The 21,640-nt window shown below is 40.1% G+C and overlaps 1 protein-coding gene across 2 annotated transcripts in view; it reads left to right on the top strand.

The window, feature by feature from the left end:
* The first annotated feature begins 4,597 nt into the window (after positions 1–4,597).
* CCNI (cyclin I) overlaps positions 4,598–21,640 on the top strand; it is a 35,094-nt gene continuing 18,051 nt past the window's right edge. Inside the window, exons 1-2 of one of the 2 annotated variants that reach the window (XM_040237157.1) lie at positions 4,598–5,168; positions 11,693–11,849. In XM_040237157.1, coding sequence (XP_040093091.1) covers positions 11,736–11,849 — 114 coding nt within the window. In that variant the 5' untranslated portion in view covers positions 4,598–5,168; positions 11,693–11,735. The remainder of the gene's footprint in view (positions 5,169–11,692; positions 11,850–21,640) is intronic. The other variant, XM_040237158.1, reaches the window with a different exon arrangement.

The raw sequence follows: 21,640 nt of genomic DNA, 5'->3' as shown, positions 1-21,640 counted from the left end.
GGATTCCTTTTCTTTTAATGTCTATTTGACAGGTTTACTCCTCTTACATTTTCTCTGTAGAGATTAAAGAAAATAAGTAATTTGGAAGCTGTAAAAAGGATCTTGAAGCGCAACACTAAAGATAAGTGATTATAAGAACATTAAATCACTTCTTTTGTTCTTTTGGGGTTTCTCTTATAGGATAGTACCTTCATAAATTGTCTGCTGAAAACATTACCCTAAAATTTCATTTAAGACAAAGGAGACTAGAAATTTCTCTCTTTAAAGATTAAACAAAGCCTTATCTTCTATATTCACGAAAAGGCCTGTTTTTTATTAGCCTGTTTCTAATTATTTTTCTTGAAAGATTATAGATAGCAAACGACTTTACTCCTCAACTTGTCCTAGATTTCTGGAGGGGGGGTCTCACTTCACTATACTGCATTTCAGAACAGAGCTTTTATTTTGAGAGCACTCTGCTTCTCAGCTTCCTCCTTACTCTGTCACTCTACGTTGGAAGCAAGGCATGTTTCTATTTCAAGATCCCACATTTTAGTCATGAAATAAAACAAATGTAAGAAAATGTTAATAACCTGTTTTCAGGCAGAACTCAACTCTCTAGAAACACAAATATGAACTACTCACTAAAAACTTTTGTTTGAATATTTGTTCTAAGATTAAAGGCAAGGCAAAAATAACCAGAGGGTGAGTATTTTTGTTCAGACTTCCACACAAGCCAGAAATACCCGTAGGGGAGGCAGTAAAGACTGGTAACTAAAAACACTTCAGACTCGGGAGTAAGACAAGCTGGAATCCTGGCTGTGCCTCTCCAAGCTGTGTGACCCGTCTTGAGGATTTACTTTACCTCTTATTTTATTATTGCTGTTGTTTTTTACTTTTTATTTTACTTCTTTATCTTCTGAAAAATGGGGATGACAAAAATACCTATAGTAGAGAAGTGCTGTAGGAATAAACAGTAGAATGCAATAAAAGCGCTCAGTGCAATGCCTGGTACATAGTGAGTAATCAATATATTTTATTTATTAGTACTTAACATGCAGGAGCTTCCCAGGTGGCTCAATGGTAAAGAATCTGCCTGCTAATGCAGAAGACTTGAGTTTGATCCTGGGTGGGGAAGATCCCCTAGAGAAGGAAATGGAACCCACTCCAGTATTCTTGCCTGGGAAATCTCATGGACAGAGGAGCCTGGCGGGCTATAGTCCCTGGGGTCGCAAAGAGTCGGATGCAACTGAGCACACACACACACCATGTGCAGAAAGGTAGTTTATTATTTGGGACAAAATATTACTAAAATTTTTTAATTGAAAAAATATGAATTCCCTATCAATACAGTAGTATTAAAGTTTTCTTTATATGCCTTATTTTCTCACAGAATTTCAAAGACTTTTCATGTGTTATAACTGCAATTCATTTTTTAAAAAATGATATTAGTTATTAATAAAAAAGTAATGGTAATTAAATGTAAATTCTTGTGAATGCATAATGAAGAAAAAGAATGTCCATATTTTCTGTTAGGACAACTGGAACAAGCTCCTTACTTACCAATTAATTACTTATAACTATATTTATAGTATTCTAGATTAAACTGTCACTGGCAATCTCACAGACAGTAAGAGTGTTTTATTAAAACTAAGCTTCACAAAGGCTAAGTATGTAATGAAGTGAGAGCTCTTAAATACTCTGGGTTACATTTTAATTGAGTCAACTCTTCTGCCAAGCACTTCGGCAAATTGGTATTCATCAAAAGCCATAAAAATGCAAATAACCCAGAAAAAGGTTATACTTGAAGATGTTAATTGTTCTTTTTGTTTTTTCCCTTTGTTTTTTTGGTAACAGCTTTATTGATATATAATTCACATCTCAGATAATTCATCCATTTAATGTGTACCATTCAATAGCTTTTAGTAACTTACTTAGAGTTTGCAACCATCATCCCAATCAACTGTGAAATATTTTCATCAAAAAGAAACCCCAAAACTTTTACTCATCATTTCCCAATCACATCTCCATTCTTAGTCTTAAGCAACCACTAATCCACTTTCTGAAGTTTCCCATGTGGCACTAGCGGCAAAGAATCCACCTGCCAATGCAGGAGAGGTAAGAGGCAGGAGTTCGATCTCTGGGTCGGGAGGATCCCCTGGAGGAAGACATGGCAGCCCACTCCAGCATTTGCGCCTGGAGAATCCCATGGACAGAGGAGCCTGGTGAGCCATGGTCCAGAGCGTCACAATGAGTCGGACATGACTGAAGCCACTTAGCACCTGCACAATCTACTCTTGTCTATAGATTTGCCTATTCTGAACATTTCATACAAATAGAATCATTATGCTAAGTAAAAGCAGCCAGCCACAAACGACTGCACATTGTTTACAACAGTTATCCATGTTACACCATAGATCAGTACCGCCTTTGGCCAAATATCATTTCATTGTATAGACATTTGACCATGCATTCAGCAGTTGTGTGTGTTGTCTGTGTTGTCTTCCTTTTCGATCATTATAAATAATGCCCTTATGAACATTTACATACAAGTTTCTGCATGGACATGTTTACATTTCTTTTGACTACATACCTGGGAATGGAATTGGTATTATTCTTACAGTACTGAAAATCATAAGCAATTTCACTGTCCAACAAAGAATGGTATTATGCAAAATAAATGTTGCCTATGTAGAAGGAAGACCATGCAGCCATACAGACCATGCAAGAAAAAGGATGCATGTGTGCTAAGCCGCTTCAGTTGTGTCAGACTCTGTGCGACCCTACGGACTATAGCCAGCCAGGCTCCTCTGTCCATGAGGATTCTCCAGGCAAGAATATTGGAGTGGGTTGCCATGCCCTCCTCCAGGGGATCTTCCCAATCCAGGGATTGAACCCGGCTCTTCTGTCTCCTGCATTGGCAGGGGAGTTCTTTACCGCTAGCGCCACCTGGGAAGTCCGGGGTAAAAAAAAAAACAAATTACGACCTTCTTAAAATCCTTTCTGGGTTTCCCTTCCCTGTTCTGTCATAGGGACATGCCCTCTGCCTCTGACCTCAGAGCTCTCCCCCTCAATTCTCTGAAGACCAGCCACACTGCTTTTAGAGATTTTTAAAATACCTAAGATCCAGAGTCTTTGCATTTGTTTCCTCTGCTTGTATCACACTTTCCCTACTTTGATGACCAGTGGTTTCAAGTATCATCTTAAATGTCTTTTCCTCACAGAAACCTTCTCTGATATCCCTAACTAGTCTAGGATTACGTGTTTCCATAGCAGCCTGCAATTTTCCATCTTAATACTGCTAATTGTTTAGTCAGTGATCAAGTATTGAGAGCCTTTTACATGCAGGAATAGACAGTAAAGTAAAACATGCAAGACCCCAGCCATCCTAGACCTTATATTCTACAGAAGGAATGCAACGTACAAGTAAACAAATCACCCTTTTGGGTGATTTTAGTTAATGATAATTAGCTCCACGGTTTTCCTCTGTGTTTGGATAGTAAACTCCACGAAGGTAGAAGCTATTTGTCTTAGTTACTTCCAGTTTGCTAAAGCTTATTAGCACCTAGCTGGTTGAATAAGCTCAAAGCAAATTTAAGTTGACTGTTAAAAACAGGCATATAAAAAACAGAAATGGAAAACACAAATGCGACTACTTCTGTAAACAGTTCAGTTTGAGGGTTTTTTCTCTTTTTTCAAACTTTCTGTAATTCTTTTTATAACTACAACAATTTAAAAAGCAAAAAATCACCAAAATCCGTAAAGAAACCCCCAATAAAACATATTTATATGTTATTACACACTCATTAACAGACGTGGTAGTAACCCTACTCTGAAATACTCAGATGCGTTGGTTAACAGTATAGATTTTCCTTGGCGCCTTACCAAGTAGGTTCCCGGCTGCCAGCAATGTAATTTAGTTTTAAAAGAAAAGGTGCTTAAGAATATGCCACCCGCAATTTCTCCAATCTCTAATACACTTGAGAATCTCCCTCCACCCACGACGTGGCAGCAAAAAAAAAAAAAAACACTGCAATTCTATTTTTATGTCAACGATGAGAAGAGAACACAGAACTTTTTGCGAGGTCAACAAAGAATGCAAGACTTTTACGCAACAGATCACCGGCTTTTCACCCCAAAGATCCTTTTGCAAGCCCCAAAGACAAAGATGGGCTGGATAAAACCAGGTAGCCTTAGGTTCGGCCAGGAGAGCATCCAGATAAAACCCCACCCCCTAGCAGAGCGCTCAGCCTGGTCTTTCTTTCCCCCGGGCGCATGCGCAGCGCACTCTCCTGCCTCCGCACGCCTTTTCCAGCGAGTCGAGGAGGCGCTTACGTCACCGTGCCGTCGAAGAGAAAACCCTTCCGCTGCTTCATGGAAAACGAGTCCACGCACCTTTAGCTTTCCTTACCCCTCCTTCTACCCCAGTGCCAAAGACTTTCCCGACCCGTTGCCAACAGCCCAGCTTTTTGCCGAACTTCGGAGTACGTTCGTTGGACAGAAAAAGCGGCGGAGAGGGAAAAGTTGGAGGATGTGAGACCAAACCAGGGTTGTTTACGGGGAGTGAGCGAGTCTAGAAATCGGTCCGCGAGGGCGGAGCCGAGGAAGCCGGCACTTCTTTCTCTCTTCCCCTCCCTCCCCAGCCTTCCCCGCGAGCGGACGCGGCATCGCCTCTGTCTCGCTTTTTCTTATTTTTCTCCCCCCTTTCCCCTTCCTTTTTTTTTTTTTTTTTTTCATTTTTCCCCCTTCCCCCCCTTTCACCATTTCCCCTCGGAGGCGCTTCCCCTGGGCAGGGGCAGAGCCGGTCTCACCCCCCGCCTCTCCCCGGCCCCCGCCGCCCTATGGCGAGAGGGAACCCCCTCCCCACCCGGGCACAAGCGGCGGCGGTTGGAGGAGCGGGACCGGCGGCGGCGGCGGCGGCCTCAGGTCCGGGGGCGTCATGGAACTAATTCGCTGACCAGCCCACCGGCTGCAGCCGTGCGTCCCGCTCGAGCGCCAGCGCCCGCGCCCTCCGGCCCGCTTCCCCCTCTTCTCCCTCCTCAGTCGGCCCGGTCCTGGTCCCGCGCGTCTCGTCGCCGCGCGCAGAGGAAAATGAGGTGGTAACGGGCCCCCGGATGACCCCTCGTCACCACTTTGAGGTCTACAGTTCTGCCGGGGAGGAGGAGGAGGAGGAAGAAGAGGAGGAGAAGGTGAGGGGCGGGGATGGTCCTCGCGACCCGCGCGCGACCCCCTCCAGCGCCGCGCGCTCCGTCGGGGAAACCTGCCGGACATCCCCCACCCCACCCCTCTCACCAACAACTCGGCACCTGCCCAGTTTGGAAACAGCTCCGCTGGGTTCCCTTTCGGGCCAGTTTTTTCCGTCAGCGCGTAACTTTTTTTTGTAGCTGCAGCAAATCGCCTCCTAGTGTGGGTTCTAGGCTCCGCGAGCCCGGGGGATACACAAAGAAGGACACACCCCCAACCCTAGACCTCAACGCCCCCAAGGGACCCGGGGGAAAATCGTTCACTTTGCAAAGCAGGCGGTGCTGGGGACGGGACGGGGCGGGGTGGGGGGTGCAGATGATGGGGAAAACCTGCGGGAAGGACGGGGAGAGGAACGTTACTCGGGGTTTTGGGTGGGTGGGGAAGATCTGCCGAAGGAGCTGAGCTTAGAGTTTGCACCCTAAGGGCAGATAAGACCGAAAAGTTGAAGAGGGCGGAAGGCCCTCTGCGGAGCTAGTGATTCCACTGCGAATCGTTTGGGTAGGAGTTGCGAATTAGATAGCAAAGTAGTGGAAGGGTATCTTTCCGGAGGTAGGATGGCATCAGACTGGAGATCTTGGAACGTCAAAGTATTCAACTTTTATTCTGTCGGTGGGAGCCACTCAGCGTTTGAACAACAGCAGTGTGACATTATGATGTTAATAGTAACACTTGTTGAGGCTTACTATTGGATAGGCATGGTTCTAAGTGGTTTGCAACTTACTGAATCTTCACAGGGGTAGGTGGTTCAAAAACATTTTACAGATGAGAGAAACTGAGGCTCCATAAAATTGATTCTTCCTGCTAGATGACAGCCAGGACACGGTGGCCAGAATTCCATCCCAGGCAGTCTGACTGTGCTATACAGTCTGTATCTCGGAAAAAATTAAAGTAGTGTTATCTGCTTCTAGCTTTTCCAGGTCATTTGTGGCAGACAAAGTAGAAGGGAACAGACAAGGAAGAAAGAGTGGACAAGATTCAGATTTGCTAGTCTGGGACCAGACACATCAGAAATTCCGAGCTTCTGAACTAGAAGTTTCTAAATACTGATGAAGAGCAGACTAGTACAATCAGCGTGTTTTGGGAAGGTGCACTTGGATGGTTTGCAGTTAAACTGAGTTAAGTGAGTTTTCATGGCAGCGTGACATACTAGTTTAGAATGGAACTCTCAAATGTTTCTTGGTTAAGATTGGAAGCTTAACGGTGTGTACATGTTTTATTCTGATTGTTTGCCACAATCAAAGGTGAAAAGTATTCACCTTTCTGTGCATGTTTCTTCATCTTTAAAAGAGACTTAATAAAAATACAAACTTAATAATGTGCTTCCCTAGTAGCTCAGTATGTAAAGGATCTGCCTGCACTGCAGGAGACCTGGGTTTGATCCCTGGGTCCAGAACATCCCCTGGAGAAGGAAATGGCAAGCCTTTCCTGTATTCTTGCCCGGAAAATCCTATGGACAGAGGAGCTGGGCAGGCTACAGCCCATGGGGTTGAAAGAGTTGGACACGACTTGGTGACTAAACCCCACCACCAAACTTAATACCGTTCTTTGAGTTTGAGGAGTTAATATGGCAGTATTTTGAACAGTACCTGGCCAGGTGATAAGCACTTACTATTTTTTAGCTAAGCACTTAACAAGTATAAACTGTTATTATTATTTACTTAGCACAGTGCTGAACTCTGGAGAGAGTTTTCCATCAAGGTTAATAGGAGAGACCATCCTACAGACAATCAGTTATCACAGTAAAGTTATCCACTTTAGTAAAGTCAACATTGATACTTTTACTTTTGTCATATCTGTTGGAATTCTCATGATGTCAGTTGACCCAAAAGTGACCCTCTCTCTACAGGATCCAGATAATGAGTTTATATCTGATCTGCGGTAGCCAGATCAGATAGATACTGCAGTTTCACTTTCTGTAGCTTGGAAAATCTAGAACATCCCCACGGATGTCCTCCATGCTCGTATTATTTATATCCCTTTTTTTTTTTTTGAAGTTTAAGGAAATATGACATCTTTGTTATGTTTCCCTATTGTGTTTTGTTTGTTTGTTTTTTTCTGTTGATTTGGTGTAGGGCTTCCCTTGTGGCTCAGCTGGTAAAGAATCCACCTGCAATGCAGGAGACCTGGGTTCGATCCCTGGGTTGGGAATATCTCTTGGAGAAGGGAAAGGCAGCCCACTCCAGTGGCAGAATTCCATGGACTGTATAGTCCATGGGGTTGCAAAGAGTCGGACAGGACTCAGCGACTTTCACCTCACTTTGTGGCGTGTTACATTGATTTCTGAATGTTAAACCAACTTGGCATTCCTGGGCTAAATCCCGCTTGGTTATGGTGTATAATCCCCTTTTTATGTTTTCAGATTCAGATTGCTAGTATTTTGTTGATGAATTCTGCCTCTGTATTTAAAAGAGATACATATTGGTCTACAGTTTTCCTACTATAGTCTTTGATTTTGGTAGCAGGATTATAACTGGCCTCATAAAATGAGTTGAGAAGGACTCCTCCTCTTTATTTTTTGGAAGAGTTTATGAAGAATTTGTCTTAATGTTTCTTTAAATGTTTGGTAGAATTCACCAGTGAAGCCATTTGGGTATGGGGTTTTCTTTTAGTTTGTCTTACTAATTTTAGAAAGCCTGCAGATCCTGGTGAGCCACCCTGGTGAGAGTAGCTAAAGGAATGAAATAAGTTTTGACAAGAGTTAATCAATCACTGATTAAAATTAGGTTTAGAAGAAGTCTTAGAACCTAAGGAGTTCAGTCTGCATCCAGTATAGGTATTTCTTCTAAATACCTCTCGACAGGTGATTATCTAGTTTACACTCGTGTTTCTGAAGTTGATGTTTATGTTTACTTTAAATGAAATTATAGTGAGTCTGTTTATCTCAGATTGTGGAGAAAAGTACCAAGGCAACAAAATTGGAATCTCAGAACATCTCAGCAGAATATAACAGTAAATGGAATTTAACAAGATGACTTTGTTTAAAGAAAGAATGCATTTAAGGTCCTGAACAAAAATGTAATGTCCTCCCCCACCCCCAAAAAAAGCACCAAAAGCCCTCGCACAGTTTGCCTAACAGTGTACCTTAGAAAGTCTTAGAGTTTTAGCTGAGCATAAATTTTGTCTCGGTAATTCAGTAGCCTCTTTTTAAAAAAGTAGCTAATGGTCTTAGAGGGCATTAGTAATTGGTGCTAATTTTGAAGAGCTAAAATCATGTCACATGAGGAACTCTTGAATAGTTTTTCATTTCTGCAGACGATGAACTGATGAGCATGATAACAGCCTTCAAACATTTGAAGGCTTGATCTCTGAAAGAGATCAGACTTGGTTGGGTTTGTTTTGGTTATAGTTTTTTGGTTTTGGCCCCAAGGGTTGAAATGAGCCTTTGATTCTATCTCTGTTTCATCAGGACACTGCTGTGGGCCCTGTGGGTTATGAAAACATGATAGATATGAATGTAGAGGAATTTATAGGGAAGATAGTTCTTGGAAGAAATTACCTTTTAGATGGACCTTTCAGGATGGTTTCTATTTTCCACTCTCTAAGTTATTTAACTTGTTTCTTAATATAAATAGCACTTCATGCTTGGTATAAAAAATTTGCAAAAACCCAGAAGTTTAAAGAAGCAAAAAGAAAATCACTGTCCTATTAATCAGAGGTAGTTTGCAGTAGGTTAAGCAGTAAGTTGGTGAAATATGTGGGGTGATTCATAGGGAAGAGGATATTAGCTAGAGTTGGGGCAGAGGGAACACAGAAATTGAAGATGAGGCTTGTATATTTTGTTTTTTCAAATATTTTTATAAAAAATTAGGGACTTTGTGTGTTAAAACTAGACATTAAAACATTTTTTTAAAGAATCCCTGGAATCTGAAGCAGATAGGTAATACAGGTATGTAGTTGATAAAATGGAATAGTTATTTGAGGTCTTCAGTGAAAAACAGCATTCCCCTGCTACTTGACTTCCCCACTCTCTTCTCTTCTCATTCCTTAGAGATTAACCACTCTTAGCTCTTAGCTTTTTCTCTTGTTATTTAAAAATCATAATTTCAAATAACTACTGCTGTTTTTTGATGTTTGAGTTTTAGATATTATTTATGTTTTCTTCTGAAATATAAAGATGAGGCTCTCATTCTGCCTTCTAACTCCCCTCATCTTGCCAGTGTAGTTTTATCACAGTCTTTGTGTTGAAATCTCTATTCAGTATTTTCATTATTATTGCTTTGTAAATATTGTGGTATATTATTATATTTCAGTTCAGTTCAGTTGCTCAGTCGTGTCTGACTTTACGACCCCATGTACTGTAGGATGCCAGGCTTCCCTGTTGATCACCAATTTCTGGAGCTTGCTCAAACTCATGTCCATTGAGTCATTGATGCCATCCAACCATTTCATCCTCTTTCGTCCTCTTCTGCTCCTGCCTTTAATCTTTCCCAGCATCAGGGTCTTTTCTAATGAGTCAGCTCTTCACATCAGGTGGCCAAAGTATTGGAGTTTCAGCTTCAACATAATCCTTCCAGTGAGTATTCAGAACTGATTTCTTTTAGGATTGACTGGTTTGATCTTGCAGTCCATGAGACTCTCAAGAGTATTCTCCAGCGCCACAGTTCAAAAGCATCAATTCGATTTTCAGCTTTCTTTATGGTCCATCTCTCACATCCATATATAACTACTGGAAAAACCATAGCTTTGACTATATGACCTAAGTAATGTCTCTGCTTTTTAATATGCTGTCCAGGTTTTCATAGCTTTTCTTATATTATTTTATTTTCTTATATTTACTTTCTTGCATAATCTCTTTTTCTGAGTTTAATAACCTTTTTAGTTGCTTTGTTGTTCAGTCACTAAGTTGTGTCCGACTTTTTGCAGCCCCATGGACTGCAGCTTGCCAGTCTTCCCTGTCCTTCACTATCTGCTGGAGTTTGCTCAAAAAATCTTACTGCCAGTGCAGGAGACTCTAGAGATGCAGGTCTATCCCTGGGTCAGAAAGATCCCTTGGAATAGGAAATGGCAACCCACTCCAGAATTCTTGCCTGGAGAATCCCATGGTCAGGAACCTGGCTGGCTACAGTCCATCAGGTTGCGGAATCTGAGCATGCATGCACATACATGTCCATTGAGTAGCTGATGCCATCCAGCCATTTCACCCTTTGTTGCCCCCGCCCCCTTCTCCTCCTGGCCTCAGTCTTTCCCAGCATCAGGGTCTCTTTCAGTGAGTTGGCTCTTCACATCAGGTGGCCAAAGTATTGGAGCTTCAGTATCAGTCTTTCCAGTGAATGTTCAGGGTTGATTTCCTTTAGGATTGACTGGTTTGATCTCTTTGCTGTCCAGGGGACTCTCAAGAGTCTTCTCTGGCACCATAATTCGAAAGCATCAATTCTTTGGCAGTTAACTTTCATCAAATCTAATTATGTTTTTTTCACATCCTTCCACAGTGTCTCCAGTTTTCTACATACAGTTAAATCTCTGTGGTTTCCTTTTTTTTTTTTTTTTAAACTTTAATGTAGAAATATCCCTCAGACTCTCAGATGCTTTGTGCTGATCTAGACTTTGCATTTTAGACTTGCTCATTTTAGAGTGCCAGTTACCTTGCATGCTAAGTCACTTCAGCTGTGACCAACTCTTTTGCAACCCTGTGGATCGGGGCCTGGCAGGCCCCTCTGTCCATGGGATTACACAGGCAAGAATACTGGAGTAGATTGCCATTTCCTCCTCCAAGGGATCTTCCCAACCCACAGATCAAACCCACATCTCTGTGTCTCCTGCATTGGCAGGTGGGTTCTTTGCTACTGGTGCCAGTTACCTTACTGTTGGGCTTTCTAGATCAGCATTGTCAAGTAGAAGTTATTGCCTTGATAGAAATGGTCCTTTGCCATACTATCCAGTGCAGTATTTACTAGCCACATGTAGCTGTTCAGTACTTGAAATATGACTAGTGTGACTGAGGAATTTTAACTTTATTCAGTTCTAATTTTAATATTTACTTGTGTAGCTAGTGGATACTGTATTGGGAAACACAGTTCAGGATGGTTTCATACTTAAGGGGACAGTTTCATACTAAGTGGAAATGGTTTTTTTTTTTTTTTTTTAAATGAAGAGACTGCTTAGCCCTTATCCGATTAGATTTTAAACAGGAATATTTGGGACAACTAGTTCTAAAAATTTCTAGTTTAAAAAGCCTATGACTTAGTTTTGACACACTGATGTTTTGATCAAAGGTTCTGTCAGTTATATGGTCATGTTTTTGTCTCTTTATAACTGAATTTCAGATTTAAAGGGAGACTGTTTTAAGATAACTGATAATTGTTCTAAACATTTTAATATATGGTATTTTAAAGAGTTGTAAAATCCTATATTGCCTCATAACATTTTTATTTTATGAATTGCTTAATAAGTACCAACATATTTATACAATGCTACACTTACTATATATGTGTAATAAATATAGAACATTGTTTTATATTTGCTTTTATAGGTAGCTACATCAAGCTGGGTGGCAGGCAGATCCATAGGATATCATGAAGTTTCCAGGGCCTTTGGAAAACCAGAGATTGTCTTTCCTATTGGAAAAGGCAATCTCTAGGGAAGCCCAGATGTGGAAAGTGAATGTGCCGAAAATACCTACAAATCAGGTAAAGATTTCTCTCTTCACTCTAGAAAGGTGGCTTTTATTACCACTATCATATGTAACAGTATCTTGACACTGCATTGGAGAAATATGTATATAATATATAAAGATATTCTTTATATGAGAAAAAATGAACTGTTTGCTTTTTTGTTTTATCTGGGTTACACCTTTAGGAACATAGGTATGTCCCTTCCCTTTCCTTGTAGCACAATACTTAGAGTAGGAGGCCTTCTCTATTTCTAGATACATAGCTCACCTTAGAGGCTGAACATAATCACATCCTTATCTTTAGTGATCAAAAGCTTGTTCCTTCATAAATATTAGTAAAGAATTACATAACCTACTAGGGTCATGTCAGTGTTGAAAACTAGGGAGATAATCACCAGCTTACCCTCTTAATTACTGTTGGCTATATGCCTTTTGCTGAGCGCTGAAGAATTAATGCTTTTGAACTTTGGTGTTGGAGAAGACTCTTGAGAGTCCCTTGGACTGCCAGGAGATCCAACCAGTCCATTCTAAAGGAGATCAGTCCTGGGTGTTCATTGGAAGGACTGATGCTGAAGCTGAAGCTCCAATATTTTGACCACCTCATGCGAAGGGTTGACTCATTGGAAAAGACCCTGATTCTGGGAGGGATTGGGGGCAGGAGGAGAAGGGGACAACGGAGGATAAGATGGCTGGATGGCATCACCGACTGGATGGACATGAGTTTGGGTTAACTCTGGGAGCTGGTGATGGATAGGGAGGCCTGGTGTGCTGTGATTCATGGGGTTGCAAAGAGTCGGACATGACTGAGTGACTGAACTGAAGTGATATGCCTTTTCTCTTAGAAATTTCATATAATTAGAGTTTTTATTTTTTTAACAAATAGCTGTGAATATGTCTACTCCCCCAAATTTACTGATATAACATGTCTTTACACATCATTTATCCCTAGTACCTAGTACCTAGCTCTGTGCTTGGGATAAATAATAATGGCCAATAAATTTTCAGTATGTATAAGTAAATGACAGTATGTAAGCTTCTCTGGTAGCTTAATAGTGAAGAATCCCCGCTGCATGCAGGAGACTTGGGTTCGATCCCTGGGTTGGGAAGATCCCCTGCAATAGGAAATGGCAACCCACTCCAGTATTCTTGCCTGGAGAATTCTACAGACAGAGCAGCCTAGTGGGCTGCCGTTCAGGGGGTCATAAGAGTCGGACATGACTTGGCGCTGAACCACCACACCATAGGTTATTGATGTCTATGTGCTTTTTCTAATTCCAGCCTACTTTTATCTTTCCCACAAGCCGAAGAAATACATGTTTTGCTTTTAGTGTTACTTAATTGTCATTTAGGGAATTGGAAAATTAGTTAATTTGAATGAAAGCCTTTTATACTAGGAACATTTGCATATGTTATCAAATACATTTAATATCTCACTTGATCCTTTGAGGGCTTCCCTTATATAGTCCATAAGACCGCACGCACTTGATTCTTTGGAAAAGGCAATAGTCCCAAATTGCTCAGGATTTCAACTACTAAGTAGTAGAGTTATAATTTTGAACCTGAGGCAGTTTTCTTCCCATTATACTTTTTATTTTTGTATGCTTGTGTAATTCAGTAAATGTTTAAGTGTGATATTCTGAGCACTATTCTAGCATTGGGGATACAACTGTGAGAAAAATAGAAATTTCTGCTTTTTATGTTCTGACATTCTAATAAGCCTCAAAGCTTTATTATATCTGCTTTTAGGACCATTTTTTTCTCCTATTAAGTCAGCATGCAACCAACATGCGTGATCAACTTTTATAACATGGTCTTTGAAGGTGATTTCTATCAAGATTATAGTATGTTGCTATATTATCACTTATTCTGACCTATTTTTATAGATATTTTAACATATTATTGAGGTGTAATACCAGAGAACAGAACAGTATCAGAACTTCTAAGACGGATCTGTTTAAGGTTTTGTCTTTGTAATGCCAAGTAGACGCTCTACTTGGTGTTAGTCACTCAGTCGTGTCTGATTCTTTGTGACTCCATGGACTGTAGCCCGCCGGGCCCCTCAATCCACAGAATTCTCTAGGCAAGAATACTGGAGTGGGTGGCCATTCCCTTCTCCAGGGGATATTCCCAATGCAGAAATTGAACCTGGGTCTCCAGCCTTGCAGGCAAATTCTTCCCCAACTGAGCTACCCAGGAATCCTAGAAGCCCTACTTAGTTCTTGTAAAATGTGTGCGGGCTTGGTCTGATGGTGATAGGAAATAAGATAGAGATGGGAGTGAAGAGCTATAGGGGCTTGAGCCGCTTGACAGAAGAACCTCAGGGACACTTATCTGTTCTAATTGTTTTATTTTCTTCTGCAACTCTCAGGGACTGGTTTTTCTACTTCCCTTTTCACAATTTCTTCTAACCATGATTTCCCTCCTTTTTTTACTCTTCATAAGAGAAATAGTCTTGTCTCTAAACCAGCCTTTTTATTTTTGGGGCTTTTTTTTTTTTGTGCTGGTTAAAGCGGAAAAATAAAATATTTTTAAGCTTTTTCTCTTCTAGCTTTCTTCTCCCCACCTCTACTTTCACCTAAACACTACTACAAGGTCATTTTCTTACAATTTTCATCTCCTGTCTTGCAGTTTAGGACAGAGTGGTCATGCAAGAATATTAGACATCTATCACTTCCCTTCAGTTTGCTTCTACAACACTCTGTTCTTCACATATGATAGCACACACTATTATAATTTCCTGATGATTTGACTTTAGTTTCAGTTCAGTTCAGTTGCTCAGTCGTGTCCGACTCTTTGCGACCCCATGAATTGCAGCACACCAGGCCTCCCTGTCCATCACCAACTCCTGGAGTTCACTCAAACTCATGCCTATCGAGTCGGTGATGCCATCCAGCCATCTCATCCTCTATCGTCCCCTTCTCCTCCTGCCCCCAATCCTTCCCAGCATCAGGGTCTTTTCCAATGAGTCAACTCTTCGCATGAGGTGGCCAAAGTACTGGAGTTTCAGCTTTAGCATCAGTCCTTCCAAAGAACACCCAGGACTGATCTCCTTCAGAATGGACTGGTTGGATCTCCTGGCAGTCCAAGGGACTCTCAAGAGTCTTCTCTAACACCACAGTTCAAAAGCATCAATTCTTTGGTGCTCAGCTTTCTTCACAGTCCAACTCTCACATCCATACATGACCACAGGAAAAACCATAGCCTTGACTAGACGGACCTTTGTTGGCAAAGTAATGTCTCTGCTTTTGAATATGCTATCTAGGTTCATCATAACTTTCCTTCCAAGGAGTAAGCATCTTTTAATTTCATGGCTGCAATCACCATCTGCAGTGATTTTGGAGTCCCGAAAAATAAAGTCTGACACTGTTTCCACTGTTTCCCCATCTGTTTCCCATGGAGTGATGGGACCGAATGCCATGATCTTCATTTTCTGATTGTTGAGCTTTAAGCCAACTTTGTCACTCTCCTCTTTTACTTTCATCAAGAGGCTTTTTTAGTTCCTCTTCACTTTCTGCCATGAGGGTGGTGTCATCTGCATATCTGAGGTTACTGATATTTCTCCCGGCAATTTTGATTCCAGCTTGTGCTTCCTCCAGCCCAGCGTTTCTCATGATGTACTGTGCATATAAGTTAAATAAGCACAGCGACAATAAACAGCTTGGACATACTCCTTTTCCTATTTGGAACCAGTCTGTTGTTCCATGTCCAGTTCTAACTGTTGCTTCCTGACCTGCATACAGATTTCTCAAGAGGCAGGTCAGATGGTCTGGTAGTCCCATCTCTTTCGGAATTTTCCATAGTTTATTGTGATCCACAATAACAGGCAAAGGCTTTGGCATAGTCAATAAAGCAGAAATAGATGTTTTTCTGGAACTCTTGCTTTTTTGATGATCCAGCGGATGTTGGCAATTTGATATCTGGTTCCCCTGCCTTTTTCTAAAACCAGCTTGAATATCTGGAAGTTCATGGTTCACTTATTGTTGTATCCTGGCTTGAAGAATTTTGAGCATTACTTTGCTGGCATGTGAGATGAGTGCAATTGTGCAGTAGTTTAAGCATTCTTTAGCATTGCCTTTCTTAGGGATTGGAATGAAAACTGACCTTTTCCAGTCCTGTGGCCACTGCTGAGTTTTCCAAATTTGCTGGCATATTGAGTGCAGCACTTTCACAGCATCATCTTTCAGGATTTGAAACAGCTCAACTGGAATGCCATCACCTCCACTAGCTTTGTTCCTAGTGATGCTTTCTAAGGCCCACTTGACTTCACATTCCAGGATGTCTGGCTCTAATACATTAACTTTGTCATTTTTGTACCATCTGTAGATTTGGTAAATAAATACATCTGATTTGCCCCTAGGTTGTTTTTTTTTTCTTTTCCTTAAGTAAACAGTTTCTTAAAGTATATATAGATAATAGAGTGTACAGCTCATAAATTTTCACAAAATGACACTAACCACATTACCAGCACCTTCAGAAGCTCTTCTTATGTCTTATATTTACTATCATCTATCTTTTCCCCACAAAGAAACATTATCCTATTATCAGAGATTAGTTTTTCTTTGTTTTGAATTATATTTATATATGGAATAATAAAATATGTCCTGGGCTGCTTTGCTCAGCATTATTATTTATTATTTTTGGTTTAAGATCTCATCATAGGGATTCATTTATCCATTCTGCTATTGATGGTCATTAGGGTCGTTTTTGTGTATGTCTTTCAGTGAACATACTTGTACATTGCTGTTGAGTATATTATTAGAGGTGGAATTGCTAGAACCTAGAATATGTGTATTCTCAGGTTTAGCAGATACCACCAATTGTATTACTTAGCTGAGTTGTTATACCACTTTTACACCCCATTTTTTTCTTTTTACCCTTATAGCAGAGTATGAAAGTCCCAGGTTGCTCTGCATCCTTGGAACCTTGATATTGTCTGTCTTTTTCATTTTAGTTATTCTCGTGAGTGTGTTATAGTGTCACTTTGGGTTTTAATTTGCATTTCCTGGGTAGCTAATGAAATTCAGCTTTTCATGTGCTAATTGACCATTGACTATCTTTTTTGGTGAAATGTGTGTTCACATCTTTCACTTGGGTTCTGTTGATTTCCTTTTTAAATTGTTAGAAGTTTTTTGTTTTCCAGGCTCTGTGTATTATACATATCTTCAGCTCTGTATATGTTGACTTTTGATAAATAGAAGATCTTAATTTTTAATGACCAAATATCAGAAATTTTTTCCTTTTTGCTTAGTCCTTTTAAAGAAATGTTTGCCTCACCCGGAGTAATAATAGGAGTCAAAAATAATTTTTCTCCATTTAGAAAACCAGTACTATTGATTAGAAGTACTGTTTGTGCCACTGCCCCATAATGTATTTTTGTTATTAATGACTGACTGCTATATATGAGTAAACACATTTGTGGGTCAGTTTCTTGCCTCTCTTCATTGATCTGTTCAAGTCTCTTAAATACCACACTGCCTCAGTTATTGTAGCATAATAATGTCTTTGGTGGCATATACTTCGTTCTTTTTTTTTTTTTCTTAACAGTTGCCTTGGCTGTTTTGAGCCCTTTGCTCTTCTGTATGTATCAATACTTTTAATACACTTGACAGTTTTCAAAAAACAAAAAAATTGTGGGGTTTTGATCTTACTGAATCTGTAGATTGATTTGGGGAAGAATGAACATGTTTATAATGAGTTCTAATCCATGAACATAGAGTATTTATTTCTCCATTTTTCTTTAAAGATGGTCTTCAGTTTCTTTTAATAATATTTGATAATTTAGGTTTATTCCTGGGTATTTGAGACTTGTTGAGGCTATTACAAATGGTATCATTTTAAATTTTTTATGTGCTTGCTTCTATATGCTGGTAGATTTTTAATCTTTATCAGATTAAGAAATTCCTTTCTCTGCCTTAGTTTGCTTAGAGTTTTTTTTATGAATAAGTGTTGAATTTTTATACATCATTGGATTATATTAACATTTTGGCTAGGAGTCTTCCATCTAAGGTCATGGGTAAGATTGGTTTGTAATGCCTGTGTTAGATTTTCATGATAGAGTTATGCTGGCTTTGTAAAATGAGTAGGGAATTATTCCTGCTTTTTTTCCCCCAGTGCTCTCCATTTGTTTAAATTAATACTATTTCTTTCTTCAATGTTGGATGGTTTCACTTCAAAGCCCCTGAGCCTAGAGATTTATTTGTGGATAAGGTATTTATTTGTGGATAAGGTAATATCTTTGGTCAGTATGAGGCTAATCAGGTCTTCATTTAAATGTTATCACCGTTTTACACGACTGAAGTGACTTAGCAGCAGCAGCAGTTTTGGTCAGTTGTGTTTTTTAAGGAATTAATTTCATCTAAAGTTTCAAATTATTTGTATAAAATTACTCAAAGTATTCTCTCTTTAACATTCCCTTTTTTATTTCTTAGTTGGCATGTGGTTTTTCTTGATCAGTCTTTCTAGAGGTCTGTCTTTCAATTCTGTTGATTTTCCCCTATTGTACATTTTTTTTTAAAGTTTTGCTCTTTTTCCATTATTTCTGTCTACTTTCTTTGTATAGTTTTCTGTTCTTTATCTTCAGATATAGATGCTTTATCTCAAGAGAAATGTTTTCTTCTTTTTTGATTCATTTAGCACTATAAAGCATCGCTGTCTACTCTTGCTGAGTTTGTTGTTTAGATTTCATATTAGATTCTTAATTTGAGTTGTTACATGTCTCAGTTCTAAAATTTCCCTTTTGGATTTTTTTTATAGATTTCATTTCTTTAGTGAACATTTCCATTTTCTCATCTGTCTTCCTCTCTATTTGTATATCAAGTCCTTTTCTGATAATGCAAAGACCAAGATCTTTTTGTTGTCCCCCTTTTTTTTCCTCCCTTGTTTTTGATTACTTGGTTCTTTGTCTTGTCATGCCTGGTTATTTTTGACTGGTTGCTGAACATCTTGAGAAATTGTAGAGGCTCTAGATGTTTTTTTTCTGCAGGAGGGCTCAATCTTCCCAGTGGTGGGCAAACTGAAGAAGCAGCTTGAATCCGTTGAAGGACTGTGCTGATGGGAGGCTGGCTTGCTGTTGAGTATAGCTTCGTCTATTTCTGGTTGTCCCCAACTTTAGAGAGTAGCCCAGGATCCCAGCTGAAAGCTTAAGAGTGTTTACTAGTGCCCTCATTCCTGGAAGGGCGCTACACACTTCCCGGAGTTCATTCTTACTTTTCAGAGACTTTCTGCTTAGCCCCTTAGATCCTTGTCCTTCCCAACTTCAGAATTTCATTCAGAAAATTAATTAAGAGGAAAATCAGCTGAGTGTCACATTCAGATCTCTGACCCTCCCTCTTCCTGCTAGGTTCTTGGCTCTTCAAGTCACCAAATTTTAACTCTTGCCTTGTAAGGCTCCCCAAAACGCTGTTGGTTTTTTTGCTCATACTTTACACCTGTTGCCATACTCACAAGATGGGCAGATGCCTGAAAGGGGAAGCTATGCAGACTCATCTCTAATCATTGCCTCCTCTCTGGAGTCTCCGCTCCACAAGGCCTGGCTGTCCTAGCAGTTCTGATGCCTTTCCGTCACTGTTAGTGGCCTTTCTAGCTGTTGTCGGCTAGAGTGTAGGTTTGCTGCTCACTACTCAGTCATAGCCAAAAGCAGTAAGGTGATTTTTTAAAAAAAGTATTGAACAGTTGTGACAGGAGATGATGTGGGAGCACAGGAAAGTACTCAGTCCGATTTGAGTGATCAGGAAAAGTGTCTAGGAGGGAGTGATGGTTGAAAAAGCTCTTAATGGATAAATAAAAAAGCAAGTAAAGAGCAAGAAGTGTGTTTCAACCAGAGGGAAGCAGTGATATACAATAGCGAGACAGGAGCAAGGAAGAAACCGTAAATAGAAGTACTGCTCTTATGCATTTTTAAGGCAGAAAGGGGTGGAAGGTGAGTGAAACTGGAGAGGTAGGTCAGAGAGGGATTTGCATGCCCTGCCTGGGGGATTATACTTCATCTTTTAGGTAAAGACAATTTGTGTTTTAATAATCAGAATAGCAGAAAGCTCTATGTTTTACCATGTTGAATCAAACCATTATAAATTCTCTTTGGGATTAGTTGTTCAACCACTATACTGAATTCTCTTAACCCTATTTGAGCAATCCATATAAGAGAAAACAGATCTCTTGATCAGGAAATATGAGGGAGTCTTTGCAAACTTATCTTCTGTGGGGATTTTTTGCTTTCTGTTAGTTTTGGCTAGTAATGATAATACTAGCCATGCAAGAATGCTTTCTTGGCTCCATTCTCAGATTTTTTAATACAAAGTATGTTAAAGTCCAAAGAGTGTCATGTTTTCTTTCATAATTATTTGCATTATAATTGGTTTGAAAGAACTATTTATAAGTAACAGTTTGTAAATTTGTTTCTTCTGGCATCACAAAGCACTAGGTATTTGTAGAGGAAGGAAAAGGACAAAACTAACATTTAACTGCTGTTTGCATTCTATGTGTTTCACACAAGTTAAATCACTTAGTTGTAATATGTAAATCTCTAGCTGTGTTCCCGTGTGTTATACCTCTCCTTAAAGGGCATTATGTCCTTCTTTTGTGAGACTTCTTACAGTTACATGTTTGTGTTATTTGTTTAATGTCAAACACAGATAGTTACATTATATAATGTAATCTGTTATTTAGGGATTTTTCCCCCCCTATATCCAACTGAAGGTATTGAATTAATGCTGGTTTTGCTCCTTATTGCTCTTCTAGATCATTGTTCTTTCACTTCCCTAAAAGCCTACCCACTTTCATCAGATTGTATCACCATCTGCCTCTCCTTGTATCAGTTTATTTCATTGTCATTGAATTGTTCAGATGGCTTAATTAACATTGGTAATTTTTTTTGGGGGGGGGCATTTTTAGATAAAAGCTCCCCTTTGTAGAAATTTAATTTCTCCTGAATGTTTAATTATCTCCATCTAAAAGTTTTGTGGCTGCTTCAGTTGGTTCTCAGGGTCCTTTAGGGGCTCCTGGTCCGGCTCTGAAAAGTAACACCTCACGGCTCTGTGGAGAATGGAATATTTTAAAACCAGTGCCCAGGGGCTAGCTGTAGGGCTGTGTCTATTTCCTCCTACCTCTAGAGAAGCCATAGATCCAGATAGTATTTTGCTGACTCTTTCAGACTCCTGTGAGAGTGAGGATCCATCTGCTGGCTTTAATATCCTGGCTGTAATAACCTAACTCCAGGTTCCTCTGTCAAGTTGGAAAGTAGTCTCTTTAGGACATTATTTTCCTGTTACCCCGTATACCCCAAGCATTTCAAGCCCACAACTTCAGTCCCATGAGCAACTTTATGTTTTCTTTTCAATTCATTGAATTGTATCACTAGTTGTCAGAGTATCTGTTCTAGTGGTCTTTTCCATCCACCTTGATTTTTGTTTGCAAATCTGAGGAGCTTAATACTAGGTTATTGTGTTGACGTTAGTCCTGTTGACATTAGTTGACTCCAGGTTGACATCAGTCTTGTCCTTCAGAGTAAAGTTCACAGGTTTAAAATACTTAGTACTTTTCCTTGCCTTGCGAGGGATCACCCCCTGGCCTCACTCTTAAGATACAAGGTAGTTGCTGTCTTCTCTCAGAGCCTTTTGTCCTGCTCCCACACTGGGCCAGGCGCCCTTCCAGTGTTGCCCCTCACCCTGTGCGCACCTCTGCTCTCATCTTACTGTGTTTTATTAATGATTTCTGATTGTTTGCCTCATCATGAGGCTTTGCTTTAAAGTTTAAACAGGGAGATTGTCATTCTTCATCGTATTCCCATGGCCTGTTGTATGATCCACACTT

This window comes from Oryx dammah, unplaced genomic scaffold, assembly GCF_014754425.2.
Source record: "Oryx dammah isolate SB20612 unplaced genomic scaffold, SCBI_Odam_1.1 HiC_scaffold_3, whole genome shotgun sequence".
Taxonomy (NCBI): Eukaryota; Metazoa; Chordata; class Mammalia; order Artiodactyla; family Bovidae; genus Oryx; species Oryx dammah.
The sequence above is the reverse complement of the archived record's forward strand: the minus strand, read 5'-3'. Positions and strand labels throughout refer to the sequence as shown.